Genomic DNA, 15299 nt, shown 5'->3' with positions numbered 1-15299 from the left:
TGAGGTCAAGGTAATCAGCGGAAGATTTAAACTCCAGTAGGACCATGTTTTATAAAATTTATCATGGGAGTTATTGATCGTGTAGGTGAGCTCCTCCCTTAACATAATCTCATTTATTTTGGAGAACCATAGTGAGATTGTCGGGATAGTGTTACTTTTCCATAGCGAGGGAATACATGCTCTAGCAGACGTGATCAAGAGTCTCAGTATCGAGTTTTTATATGTTTTTAAAGGGATGTTGTTGTGATGGAGAAGGACGAAAGCTGGGTCATGTCTTGCTCCATCCACCAACGTCACGTTACAACACAGACTGTCCAGGAGTTTGCGGAACCTCATCAGGAGAATTCCCAGGCGTTGTAGGAAGGTCATACAGGCACGTGGAGGCCACACACAATACTGAGCCTCATTTTGACTTGTTTTAAGGACATTACATCAAAGTTGGATCAGCCTGTAGTGTGTTTTTCCACTTTTAATTTTGGGGGTGACTCCAAATCCAGGTCTCCATTGGTTAATAAATTTGATTTCCATTGATGATTTTTGTGTGATTTTGTTGTCAGCACATTCAACTTTGTACAGAATAAAGTATTCAATGAGAATATTTCATTCATTCAGATCTAGGATGTGTTATTTGAGTGTTCCCTTTATTTTTTTGAGCAGTGCATTTAATAGAATGTATAGTGAGTAAACTATAATATGTGGGATGCACGTCAGAGTCGCTAAAAAAAATGTATTAGAAGACATTTATCTGATGCAATCAATCCCACAACATTAAACGTCTGTGGTTTCAAGACGCTTCACCATGACATATGATTCAAGCCGTGTTAGTTTCCTTGATACCATGGTGATCAAGGATACACAGGGCCACCTAACTGACCACTATTCCAAGCCCACCGATCTCAATGGCCTATTACACTTTTCTAGCAATCATCCAAGGTCGATGAAGAAATCTATACCTACATCACGATTTCAGAGGGTCAAACGGATTGTGTCCAGTGAAACTATCCGCAATCAGAGGTTACAAGAAATGTCGACCAAATTCACTGAACGAGGCTATCCACCTAGCTTCTTGCATCCCCAGGCGTCGAATTCCAGAACTGATTGTCCAAACAGGACAGAAGGACAGAATCCCCTTTGTTCACACGTTACACCCCTTCGCCTACATCTTACATAAAACCATTAGGAAACACAGGAACATCTTACAAACCGGTTATTCCACGATCCCTGCGTTCCAACAACCCTTCCTACCGTGTTTTAAGAGAGCAACCAATATTAGAGACTCTCTGGTATGTGCCGATTTGGGCGCAGCGTACCTAGGTCCTAAACAATGTTTTTTGCAGAATCCCAAAATGGGCACATTCCCATGTCTCCAATGTCGTCAATGCAACAATGTCCTCAGGGGTAGCATTGTTCATCACCCACAAACTGGCAAACATCAAAGGGTACTTTACATGTGACAGTTCATATGTGGTATATCTTATTAAATGTGCATTCGGCCGAATCTATGTGGGGGAGACGGCACAGCCCATAATGGATAGGATTTCAAAGCACAAGTCCACAATTTGGTGCAAAAACCTAATGTTACCCATTCCCCAACAGTTTATCACGGCAGGACATAGTATTTCTCAATTCAAATACCAGTTATTGGTACAAGTTTTGACACCACGTCGGGGAAGCGACCGAGTGAGCCTTCTCAAACGTAGATAAGCCTACTGGATTCATGAATTACAGTTCTTAGAGTCGAAAGGCCTTAATAGGGACTATGAACTACTGGCTTTTTATTTAAGGTTTTTTTATGATTGGAGTTTGGTTCTCATTGAACAATTGGTATAGAGAAACTTGTCACCCAGGGATCTTATGTGACCCTATGTTGAAATGTATTTGACATTTGGAAATGTGGTCTTCAATTTGAATAGGTCAATAATATACATGTTTTGATCTCCATATCCTACTCATATATTGTATCCTTTATTGCAGATTATTCCTCTCTGGCACACTCTTGTCCCCTCTCCTGGATCCTTCTCCACTCCAACAAAGGCTCTGCCTCATGCCCATTGGGTCTTATGCTCTATACTGGTGGAACCCACATTCTCTCTCCCTGGCACTCAAACTTCCGGCTCACTGGAACGCATTTACACCAGCCTGCGGAACGCACAGATTCCTGGGAGCAACGCGTCACTTCCGGTGACGTCACACGTGCACTTCCGAAGTGCACACTACACAGCACTGCGGGATTGGTGGCAATTGGTCAGCTGATACCATCCTGCCCCTGACAACGCTCACCGCACCAGGAACTAGCGGTGGACACCGCGTTCCTCTAAGCCACTACGTGCAGTACCACCTTATAACCAGGAACTAGGGGTCACAGGTATGCTACGTCCAGCTCTATTCGGTCTATCTCTGCCTCTACAGTCCCTCTCAGCTGTTAACTCTGAGTCTGCCACTCTCTGCTCTTTTCTGCAGACCCAAGTAACCAGTGTCACCATATCTCCACACTTTTGAATTCCTACCTTTGAATACCATCCAGGAGGCTAGTAGGTGTCGCCTCTCTTCAATTTGTATATATACTTGCTCTATACTATGATGTTGTATCCGCATTAATGGGGTTTGACGAAATATTATACACTGTTTAAGAGGGGTTTGGGAGAAATTGTTAATATTTTCTCAATATTTCCCTGACAGTGCGTCTATGAGAAACGTATTCAGCTGCAGACTCCAAGGAAGAAACTGCTTGTTGTCTGTGGCCTAAAATATAAAGGTTTTATTACTAGATATAAAGAAGAAAACTAAATACTGTAAAATAATAAATCTCCTTATATGTTTCCTCTCATTATCTCCAATAGTTGTATTATTACACAGGATTTTTATAATGTTCCATCAGCTTATCTTTTTCTCCTTCAGGTCTCTACAATATCGGATCCTCTCAGTGAAGATCTTCTATATAAGAAAATGTTTCTGATTTACCCATCAAAGATGGATATGGACAGAGACAAGATGGCGGAGAGGATATTACACCTCACCCTAGAGATCCTCTTCCGGCTTACTGGAGAGGTGAGAGATTCTGATGACGTCACATTACATCATTCTTATCTATGGAAATAACAGATGGACAGAACTGAAGAGGTGAGAACTCTGGAAATGTCTGGAGTGAGATTTATTACTGTGTCTCTCCATAACCAGAGATTAATCACGGGGCCTCCACCTCACCCCCTGATACATGAGGACATCAATGACCAGATCCTAGAACTTGCCTACAAGATGATTGAGCTGCTGACTGGAGAGGTGACACTGCTGGGAATGATGGGACATTATACAGTAACACTATGAAGGGATCGGGGAGATGACGGTATCATTGTGTGTGTCAGGTTCCTATAAGGTGTCAGGATGTCGCCGTCTATTTTTCCATGGAGGAGTGGGAGTATTTAGAAGGACGCAAAGATCTATACAAGAACGTCATGATGGAGGTTCCCCAGCCCCTCACATCACCAGGTAATAGACAGGACTAAATACACACGGCCTATAATTATCTGTATGTAAAGAATGAATTCAGTCCCTGTATGTGTTTCCTCCAGATCTATCCAGTAAGAGGACAACACCAGAGAGATGTCACCGTCCTCTTCTTCCACAGGACTGTAAACAAGAAGATCCCAATGTTCCTCAGGATCATCAGGTAGATGGAGAGAAGGAGTCATGAGATCTCCCCTATGATGTGTAGACGGCTGTAAAGGTTTTGTATTTTTGGATTCAGTCTTGTTTTATCCACCATTATTATGTTTTATATTTGTGTAATGAGAACGGTGGAGATGGCAGGATTAGAGCCAATCATAGATGTGACTTCTCCATCTGTCTGTGACTTTTACAATATTTGTTTCAGGGTGAAGATCTGACCCATATTAATACTACAGAGACATATGTGAGGGATGATGAGCGGTGTAAAGAGGAGATTCCTATATATGACTACCCAGGTGAGTAGTAATCACTGAATACTGAGAAGTCACAGATTCTTCTCAGTCACCGGCTGTGGCTGCTTTATCGTTTGTGTAGTCCGGCTGTATCACAATCGTGTGATCACCATTTTGCCGCTAGACCACAACATTCTCCTCCGTCCGAAAATGTTCAGATTACTTTGGGAAATTGTGAAAGCCCTTTTCTTTTTTTAAACCAATTATTTTTATTTAGGTTTCAAAAATTTTACAGCAAACAGTTATCAATATACATATAACAATTCACATAACGTGTAATAATACAGTCAAAACCCTCTCCCCCCTCCCCCCTCCCGCCAATACTCCTTATGCCGGGCATACCTGGGAACATTTACAATCATATTACCGCCATCCATGCGGACCATATTTTCCCAAAAGTTCTCTCTCCATGCCTCCGCCTATAAATGCTTTCCTCTAAATGCATTACCGTACGTGTCTGAGCAATAAATTCCCTCCTAGTGGGGGGTTCCGAATCTGTCCATTTTCGTGCTATTAGTTTGCGTGCCACATATAGCAATCGCGCTATCGCCACTTTGTAATGTTCTGAGACAGGTATTCCATCCACCTCCCCCAAAACACACAGCACCGGGTTTCTGTCAATTGTACATGTATAAGCCCTCTCAATTTTGCTGACAACGAACAACCAATAAGCCACCAACCGTGGGCATGACCATATCATGTGTAGCAGTCCGGCCTGGTCCGTGCCACATCTAGGGCAATTGGAATCTCCCCTCAAGCCCGCCTTGTACAGGCACAGCGGTGTTTTGTATGTCCTATGTATTATGTATAATTGGGAAATCCGTGCCTGCTCGCTTAAAGAGATCTTCGGGACATATTCTAGAATCGCCTCCCGTTGTTCTGTTGTGAGGGTACCCACCTCCCTTTCCCATTTACTCTTTGCAATGAGGTGATTCCCCCCCAGATAGGAGTGCAGTAGGTCATGATATAAGCTCGATATGACTCCCCTCGTCCCTCCCTTCATACACACAAAGTCTAGTACAATGTCACCCTGAACCGTCATGTCTCCCAATCCACACGGTGCCCTCCAAGCATGTCGAAGCCTATAGTATTGAAATCCCCATACCAAAGGCAAATCAAATTCTTCTCTCAATTTCTCAAAGGTCTTCAGGTCCGTTCCACTCTGCAGCTGGCACACATATCTCACTCCTTGCGCCTTCCAATTGCCCATTTGACACAGCTTATTAAGTTCCGGCAGATGTTCATTGCCCAACACCGGTGAGTACTTAGTCAGCCCGTCCACCCCCCTGATCTTTTTAATAGTGTCCCATACCTTCTGAGTCAAGCCTAAGGTAGGATATATTGCTCCCAATTTCTTAAAGGTACCATCCTCTAACGCCTGGACCAGTGGGCGTCTCCCCGACACATGTACCAGCACCCGGCAAGCTGCCCCTCCACTATCGGGCTCTCTCCATCCCCTGACATGCTGGCCTTGTACTGCCAAGAAATAGACCCAGGGATTGGGAGCGGCCAATCCTCCCTCCTCCTTCCCATTTTGCAGCGTTCCCAATTTAATCCTTGCCTGCCTCTTGCCCCATATCAAGGATCTGAAGATAGAATCAATACCCTGAAACCGTTTTTTTGGTAGCCATATCGGTGAGTTGTGCAAAACGTACATTAGTTGTGGCATAAGGACCATCTTAATCAGGTTAGTTCTACCCGTCACCGTCAAAGCCAATTGGCACCATGCGCCTATTTTCTTTTTAAATTTCTCTAGCAGAGGAACTAAATTCAGATCCGTGAATCGTGTCAATGGAAGCGCCACCCATATCCCAAGGTATTTAAATTGTGAAACCAGCTGGAGCTGCTTCCCCCTCTCCTCTATCTCCTCCGCTTTTATTGGTCTATCTACAGCCATGACATAAGACTTGTGCCAGTTTATCTCCAGTCCCGAAATGCTCCCAAATTGTTTAATTACATCCATCGTGCACCCCAATGTCTCTCCTGCATTTTCCAGAAATAACAGGATGTCATCGGCATACAGTGATATTTTTTCTTCCAGCCTCCCAAATTTAAATCCGACCACTCCTCTCTCAGCTCTTATTTTGGCCGCCAGGGGCTCCACTGCCACCGCAAACAATAGCGGGGACAGCGGGCACCCCTGCCTTGTGCCCCTATGTAAGTCAAACATCCCGGACCGTTCACCATTCACCTTAACTACCGCCCTTGGGGATGAGTACAATAACTTCACCCAGGCCATGAATGCGGGGCCAAATCCCATTATTTCCATGATTTTCCATAAATATTCCCATTCCACGCTATCAAATGCTTTCCTAGCGTCCAACGACATCACTATTCTCCCGCCACCATTATCAGCAGGCAGCTGCATATTAAGACATAATCTTGTCAAGTTAACAGCCGTGGAGCGGTTGGGCATAAAGCCCGACTGGTCCTCGTGAATAACAGTATGCGCAACCCCGGTGAGCCGGGTGGCCAGGATCTTAGCGAGTATTTTGACATCCGTTGTCAACAACGATATGGGCCTATACGACTCCGCATCCATGGGGTCTTTCCCCTCCTTTGGCAGAACCACTATCACCGCTTCCTCCATTGATCTCGGTAACGCCCCCTTCTCCAAAGCCTCATCAAACACAGATTTCAATTTTGGGGCTAGCAGTTCCACCAGCTCCCTGTACACCTCCCCAGGTAGACCATCAGCACCCGGTGATTTGTTATTGGGCATAGACAGAATTGCACATTCCACCTCCTCCACACTCACAGGTTCATCCAACCTTAACCTATCTTCCTCAGACAATTTAGACAGTGAGATGCCCTCCAAGAATTCCTCTACGGCCCCCTCTGTGTCCCGTACTCTTGAATTGTACAGTGCCATGTAATATTCCTTAAAGACCTCCAATATGTCCTTTGTGTCTGTCAGAGTCGTCCCCGCTTGGTCTCTCAACCTGTACACCCTGGAAGACTCCCTCTGTGCCGCAGATATCACCGCCAACAAGCGACCCACTCTCTCTCCTTCCTCAAAGAATTGGGCTTGCTGAAATGCCCTTTTTCTCTCGGCTTGCATCATGTGCAGTTTATTAACTGCCTCCTGTGCCAATTTTAGTCTATTGTGAGCTACACTCGTTGGCGCCAAAATCATGTCTGCCTCTGCCCTTGTCAAGTCATCCTTTATTTGTTGATCTGCCAATTTAGTTTTGGTCTTACACCGTGAGATCTCACTTATAAAGAGTCCCCTCGTAAATGCCTTCATAGCCTCCCACACCACTGTAGCCTCAGCACTCCCTTCATTAACTTGGAAGAAGTGCTCTAGTTCTTTGGTTATGCCACCCATATCCACCACTTTAAGCCACGTCGGGTGAAGACGCCAACCTCCCCTCTGACCCTGAGCAGATCCCACTAGAAGCGTGACAACCATAGGACTATGATCCGATAGAGTCCTCTGTAGGTATTCCACCTCCCCCACCATCCCATCCATAGCAGTATCCCCAAAAGCCAGGTCTATCCTTGACAGTGTTCCGTGTGTAGCCGAGTGACACGAGAAGGTCCTCTTACCCTCATTTCGTACTCTCCACAGATCCACTAGCCCCAGCTCCCCCACGTAGGTGCCAAATGCAGTCATTCCGTCCCGTCCAGCTTCCATACCTGCCGGACGTACTTTATCCCAGTGATCATTCATGGTGTTGTTAAGATCTCCCATAATCAACATCGGAGCCTCCCCCCATCTGGCCGTCAAGTCCATTACTGCTTGAAGTTCCTTTTTAGAATAAGGTGGAGGGATATATAAAGCCACTAAAATCATTTTGTGTCCATACAATCTGCACGCAATCCATACATACTGCCCTTCACTGTCTACTTGCACTGCCAGCTCTTCATAATGAGCGTTTTTGTGTATTAGGACTGACACCCCCCTGGAGTACGAGGAATAAGTAGAATGATATGTCTTTAACATCCACCCTCTCGATAGCCAGTGCCTAGTATCTCTAGTGAGATGGGTCTCCTGTAAGCACGCAATCATAGGATCACAAGATCTGATGTGATTCAGAACTGCTGCCCTCTTAATCCTGTCAGATATACCACGTACATTCCAACTTAAAATCCGAACCGTACGGTTACTCATTGTGCATTAGAAAAAACAATCCACCATCATCAAGTAACATCTTTCCATTTTGTTCCCCAGCATACCAGGTCAAACAGCATAAGCAACCCCATTTTCCCGCAAATCCAACCCATCCACCTCCCCCCCTCCCTCCCTCCCTCCCTCCCCCTCCCCCCACCTCCCCCTCCCCCCACCTCCCCCCACCCTTCTCTTGTCACTCTCTTCCCAACGTGAGAGTGGGAGCTCAAAGAACCTGAGCAACATCGTAGTATACTGCATATCAACATGCGCCGTGTCCTCCTCCAGCATTGGCAGTCTCTCCACCACATAATCAATAGTATGCATAGTCCCGAACCATTAATCAAACAAATTAACTATAAAACTATAAAACGTAGATCCCAGCGGGGGTTTCTCCCCCTCCTCTGCGGTTTCGCAGAGCAATGTAGAACCACAACCCTGTCCAGTAGTCAGGATAGCAGGGTCGTGTATTCACCGTGCCGAGTCCTCAGCTTCTCTCAATTTGCTCCGGTTCCGCTCCAACCACGAAGCGGCCTCTACTGGTGACGGGAAAGAATTGACCTTTCCAAAGGCTTCCACTCTTAATTTAGCAGGATAAATTGTAGAGTATTTCACATTCAAAGAGCGGAGCTGTTTCTTCACTTCACCATACCGTAGCCGCAGCTTTTGCACCTCAGCCGAGTAATCCGGGTATATTTCAATGCGTTTGCCCTCCAGGGTGAGATCTGTCAATTTTCTGGCCTTACGTAAGATAGTGTCCCGGTCTCTGCAGTTCAGGATTCTGGCTAACATCGTACGAGGGCCCTCTCCAGGCACTGGGGGTCTCATGGGCACACGATGGGCACGCTCCACAGCAAACACCCTCGACAGGATATTAGACCCAAACTTTCCCAGCAGCCAGGTTTCAACAAAGGTCATGGGGTCAGCACCCTCAGCTCTTTCAGGGATGCCCACAATACGCAAATTGTTCCTGCGTGACCGGTTTTCCAGGTCATCGCTTTTATTAGCCACTACCGTGATCCTCTGAGTGTGCTGTTGTTGCGTCTTTTGCACTGAGGTTAAATGATCTTCTGTTACGCCAACTCTGCCCTCCACCTCAGTCAATCTGGCTGTAACTTTCTGCATAGAAGCCTCAATGCCTCCCATGTCAGCTTTCAGACCATTCACCTGCTTTGTCAGAGCAGTTAAAGCAGTCTTGCAGTATAAGACAGCCTGGAATACATCTCGCAGAGTCGGCTCTGCCTCATCTGAACTTTCAGCTGCCAGCACAGTGTCACCATCCCCCTCCTCCTGCTGTTCATTATGTAGCACCAGCACAGGCATCTCCTCACCGTCTTCCTCCTCATCTCCATGCTTCTCACTGCCTTCACTTCCTTCTTCATCTGCCTCCATGCCCCTCGCATACCTGTGCAGCCGTGCTGAAGCCTCCAGCCTCCGGTGCATAGGCTGTGTTCCTCCTTCCCGCCTCTTCCTCTGTCTCGGTGCCATCTTGGGCTGAGGCACTGCTGCAGGCCCCGGCATCCTTCTGCCTTTTGCGGCCCATGTTGGTCTCTCTGAGTCTGGCAGAAGCTCGCCTCTGACTCCCGGGACCCTCAGACAGCAGTTCCTGATAAGGGATTTGGCTGATTCGGGCTCTGTGCAGGATAATTGAAGCTAATGGTGGTGGAGAGGCACTGCCACCCGACCTCTCACATCAAGAGCTAGGCCACGCCCCCGTGAAAGCCCTTTTCTATAGAACTTACAACCTGGAGGATCCACCTACCCCCTGGGATTAGATGATGCTGACCGTTACCTGCCCAGGTCTGTAAACTACAAAGCCAAATGACAGCGTACGTAGAATGTGCAGATGATCAGGCCCCATTTTTCAAATCTGACAGATGTCACTTTATGTGGTGATAACTTTGAAATTTTTCACAAAGGATAATAAGAAACAAATGGACCTTACAAATTATTTTCCAACTTCTTTTGAATTTGACAATACCCTATATACAGCTGTACACTACTGTCTGGGCACATGGCAGGTTAAGAAGGGAAGGAGCGACATTTAGCTATTAGGAATGCAGATTTTGCTGGAATAGTTTGCAGACACAATGTATTGGGGGCACTGTTCATGGTCACATGGAAGCTGAAAAGATGGCTACCATGAACAGGCTTGCCTTAACTACCCCATTTACATATTTCACAAATTACTTTCCTCATCACCCTTTAACCTCTCTACATGGATCTGGACTTACACAGAGACCCCTAGGCTTGGGCCACGGTGTTACCTGCTGTTCTGTGGAGTGACATGGGAAGAAGAATAGTCAGATAGCCGGGTCAGAACAGGAGGGCAGAGAAAATACAAAATCAGAAGACACAAGATTAGTCAGTAAACGGGCCGAGGTCACAACAGAAACAAATACACAAGCCGGGAGCTGAGCACAGAGGACTGAACCAGAGGAGAACAAGGCTGTATCTGGCAGCTTCCGGCAATATGCTTCCAGCTTTAGTAGGGTGCGGTGCTTTCCAAATAGCTGAAGTAGGGAGCAGATTATTCCAGCTGGACAGCACACACACCCATACTGCAAAACTGGATGGTACTACTGGTCCCTGCAACCCTAATCTTGGTGGCTGCGCAGAGCCTGAGCCTCGCAGAGCTTCTGGTTCTGACGTCTCTTCCATCACCAGCGCCGCCTGCAGAATGAATAAGGCGGCTTCTGGTGTCAAAAGTAGACCTCACACAAGTCGAAGCAGGAGGAGAAGTAGACGTCCCAGAGGAGTTGGGACACACCTTTTGCAGAAGCAGTAGAAATCCCCATAAAGTGACTCCATTTTGGAAATTATAACCCTCAGTGAATTAATTTATAGGAGAAGTGACTATTTTGACTCTACAGTCACTCTCCAGAAATTAGCACGCAGTGGATGTTGGAGAGTGAAAATTGCAAATATGCTATTTTATTACCCAACACATAGTGCCCAGATTGTGCTCCAGGAGACACACACCGTAAATTAAGTGGGTTCTTCTCATTATAGTAATACCAAATACATGGATGCTGAATGTGACTTAGGCACATAAACTACTGCAAAGCTCAGAAGTGAGGGGGAGATCTGACTTTGGGAGAGTGGATATTGCTGGATTGGTTTATGGAAGCCATGTTGCTTTTCAAGAGCCTTTGAGCCACTAGTAATATGGAAACCTCTGTTTTTCCATTGACAGATGATGGATCTGAGTGGGGACTTGTTTTTTGTCAAATAAGTAGAAGTTTTTATTGGTATTATTTTCGCCTACATAACATTGTTTGGTGGCTTTTTATTCCATATTTTGGAGGCAGAATGAAAAAACAGTGGAACTCGCTCTACTGATCCATCCTATGAAGTTTCCTATTAGACAGTCATTGTCCTGGTGAATAAGTGAATTTTTTTTTATATAACTTGCCTTTTTTATGGAGAGTTTAAGTAGAAATGTTCAAAAATATAAAATTCAAGGATTTTTTATTAAAAATAATAATTGGTTTTATTCTTGGCAGATGTCTGTACCAGGAGATCAGAGGGACAGCTGACATTTTCAGTTTTCAAATCAGATAATTTTCAGATCCAACAGGATATAATTGAAATGAATGACATTTCTCCAGATTTACCATCATCCCTTTACAGCAAAGATCTGTCATCTGATCCTTTGATACAGGTCCTGTCTTCTGATTCATTACCGACTACTAAGGAAAATCAAAGTCACAAAACAAGCATTAAAAAACAAACTGCTTCTAAAGCAAAGAAGCCATTTTCACGTTCAGAATATAGAAATAGTTTTCCTCTCAAAAAGTCTTTTCTTAAACCTCAAAAAATTCACACAGCGAAGAATAGATTTTCTTGTTCCAAGTGTGGGAGATGTTTTAATCAGAAATCAGATCTTGTTAGGCACCAGAGAACTCACACAGGGGAGAAGCCTTTTTCCTGTTCAGAATGTGGTAAATGTTTTACAGAGAAATCAAATCTTATCGCACATCAGATAATTCACACAGGGGAGAAGCCATTTTCCTGTTCAGAATGTGGTAAATGTTTTACAGAGAAATCAAATCTTATCGCACATCAGAGAACTCACACAGGGGAGAAGCCATTTTCCTGTTCAGAATGTGGAAAATGTTTTAACCAGAAATCAAATCTTAATATACATCAGAGAACTCACACAGGGGAGATGCCTTTTCCATGTTCAGAATGTGGAAAATGTTTTAACCAGAAATCTAGTTTTCTTAAGCACCAGAGAAACCACACAGAGGAGAAGCCTTTTTCATGTTCAGATTGTGGGAAATGTTTTGTACAGAAATCATATCTTAGTATACATCAGAGAACTCACACAGGGGAGAAGCCATTTTCCTGTTCAGAATGTGGGAAATATTTTACAGAGAAATCAACTCTTATCAACCATCAGAGAACTCACACAGGAGAGAAGCCATTTTCCTGTTCAGAATGTGAGAAATGTTTTTCAGAGAAATCAAATCTTATTGTACATCAGAGAACTCACACAGGGGAGAAGCCATTTTCATGTTCAGAATGTGGGAAATCTTTTGCAAAGAAATCAAATCTTACCAAACATCAGAGAACTCACACAGGGGAAAAGCCTTTTTCATGTTCAGATTGTGGAAAATGTTTTGGACACAAATCATATCTTAATAAACATCAGAGAACTCACAAAGGGGAGAAGCCATTTTCCTGTACAGAATGTGGGAAATATTTTACAGAGAAATCAACTCTTATCAACCATCAGAGAACTCGCACAGGAGAAAAGCCATTTTCCTGTTCAGAATGTGGGAAATGTTTTACAGAGAAATCAACTCTTACCAAACATCACAAAACTCACACAGGGGAGAAGCCTTTTTCATGTTCAGAATGTGGGAAATGTTTTACAGAGAAATCAAGTCTTATCAAACATCAGAGAACTCACACAGGAGAGAAGCCTTTTTCTTGTTCAGAATGTGGGAAATGTTTTAACCAGAAATCAGATATTGATAAGCACCAGAGAACTCATACAGGGGAGAAGCCTTTTTCATGTTCAAAATGTGGGAAATGTTTTAACCAGAAAGCGCATCTTGATAGCCACCAGAGAACCCACACAGGGGAGAATGCCGCAACTACACCCAACTAGTCTCTGTAGAAACTAGAAAAAAAACCTAGCTGCACAACTAAAAATGCCACCACACACCTAACTAACTAATAAGCCGTTGAGGAGTTTCTCATACCTCCTGAGGAACCAGAGAGGAGGCTGCAAAACACTCTGAACAAGGGGAAAGGAAAGTATGAAGTAAAATATGAAAACTCTGAATGAGAAACAAAAACACATTCATATAGGGCAAAGAAGGCAAGCTAAGGAGAACCAAAAATAAAAGGAACAAGTATAATCTCCCAGAAACTCATCACTGTTAGAATTAAAAGGTACTGGGAGGGAAAGCAAACTGACCGGGAGGATAGTTTCACCTTTGTGGTGAAACTTACAAAATTTATCCTCACCAACTGTGTATGTAAAACCCATCCATTTATAATGACCACGGACAAGATAAAGATTCCCAACTCACATCAGGACCACAAGATCCCAGGGACTTTCAGCTGCATCACAACTAATGTAATGTACTTAATTATATGTAGCAAATGTCCAACTGGGGGTCTGTATGTAGGGGAGACCAGGCAAAAACTTAAAACAAGGATGAATTCTCATCACCACCCAAAAAAAGAAAAAGAGAATAGATCTACTTGTGTCCACACATATTTACCGCCACAACTGCTTATCCCTTTCCGAAACTGATAGTTCTGCTTCACGTCACTTGTCTTATCCATTGCATTATTCCTGTGCCCTGTTGTGTATAAATATGTGACTCTTCAGATTTTGTGTTATACTATGCCTGATGAAAGACCTGAGTAGTCTAGAAAGCTTACTGACTAATGGCTAACTGAAAAGATGGTATCCTCCACTGAGGACTTTCAAATTTTAAAGTTTTTCTCCAAACAGCAATTTTAAGATCTCTCCACAGGTGTTCAATGGGATTTAGATCCGGATTCATTGCTAGTCAGAACTGTCCAGCACTTTGTTTCCATCCATTTTCTGGGTGCTTCTTGAAGTATGTTTGGGGTCATTGTCATGCTGGAAGACCCATGACCTAGCACGCAAACCCAACTTTCTGACACTAGGCACTACATTGTGCCCCAAAATCCTTTGCTAATCTTCAGATTTCATGATTCCTTGCACACAGTCAAGGTACCTGACCTGAGGCAGCAAAACAACCCCAAAACCTCTTTGAAGCTCCACCATATTTGACTGTATGTGTTTGTAAATGTATTGATTATGTTGCACATTGGACAGAGGAACATCCGGATCTCAAAAGATGGACTTATAACCTTGAAATTATTGATATTTTTCAACAATTTTGGTTCTCAAGTCCTCAGACAGTTCTCTTCTCCTTTTTCTGTTTTCTCCATGCTTAGTGTGCCACACATATGCACACAATGCAAAGATTGAATCAACTTCTCCCTTTTTTATCTGGTTTTAGTTGTGATTTTCTTATTGCCCACACCTGTTACTTGCCACAATTGCGTTTGAACAAGCTTCACATGCTTGAAACAGAGTTGTTTACCCACAATTTTGGCAAGGTGTCAATAATTTTGTCCGACCTATTTTATGTGGTTTTGTGTGAAATTATGTTCAATTTGCCTTTTTTTTTCTCTGTTTTCTTGTGCTGTTTCAATAACCGCAAAGGAAATAAACGTGTATAATAAAACATGTAATTGCAATAATTTTCTGGGAGAATTATTTCATTTTCTGGCACAATTTCAAGGGATCCAACACTTTTGACCATGACTTGTTTTTGTTGCCTTTTTAATTTGTTGCAGCATATCATCCTCTTCATGTTTAGCTATATTAGGAGGCTTGTAGCAAAGTCCAGTTAGCAGCTTTCCATTATTGCCATTTCCATGTACATTACCCATACTGACTTTACATCAGGGATGTAAAGCTCAAAACATGTAGAGGGCCAAAATGAAAAACTTGGACAAAGTTGTGGACCAACCAGTATACAGTATAATGGGCCCCACATAGTCCTCCATACAGAATAATGGGCCCCACAAAGTCCTCCATTCAGTATGATTGGCCCCACAAAGCTTTCCATACAGTAAAATGGATCCCACAAAGTCCTCCATGCAGAATAATGGCCCCACATAGGTGTGGTGGTTCTGGTGTCGTGGGTCAAATATAATCACCAAGAGTT

General features: G+C 43.9%; 1 protein-coding gene across 2 annotated transcripts in view; it reads left to right on the top strand.

Annotated features, from left to right (window-relative positions):
* Positions 1-14829, top strand: part of LOC141201470 (uncharacterized) — an 86821-nt gene extending 71992 nt beyond the window's left edge. Inside the window, exons 1-8 of one of the 2 annotated variants that reach the window (XM_073663463.1) lie at positions 1952-2365; positions 2461-2531; positions 2899-3048; positions 3178-3279; positions 3363-3486; positions 3570-3667; positions 3872-3962; positions 11577-14829. In XM_073663463.1, coding sequence (XP_073519564.1) covers positions 2947-3048; positions 3178-3279; positions 3363-3486; positions 3570-3667; positions 3872-3962; positions 11577-13189 — 2130 coding nt within the window. In that variant the 5' untranslated portion in view covers positions 1952-2365; positions 2461-2531; positions 2899-2946 and the 3' untranslated portion in view covers positions 13190-14829. Of the gene's footprint in view, positions 1-1951; positions 2366-2460; positions 2532-2898; positions 3049-3177; positions 3280-3362; positions 3487-3569; positions 3668-3871; positions 3963-11576 lie in introns of those variants that run through there. The other variant, XM_073663465.1, reaches the window with a different exon arrangement.
* Positions 14830-15299: the final 470 nt, after the last annotated feature.

This window comes from Phyllobates terribilis, unplaced genomic scaffold (assembly GCF_046119375.1).
Source record: "Phyllobates terribilis strain yellow unplaced genomic scaffold, ASM4611937v1 Scaffold_116__1_contigs__length_5312468, whole genome shotgun sequence".
NCBI classification, from domain to species: Eukaryota; Metazoa; Chordata; class Amphibia; order Anura; family Dendrobatidae; genus Phyllobates; species Phyllobates terribilis.
This window is presented reverse-complemented; position numbering and strand designations above follow the sequence as displayed.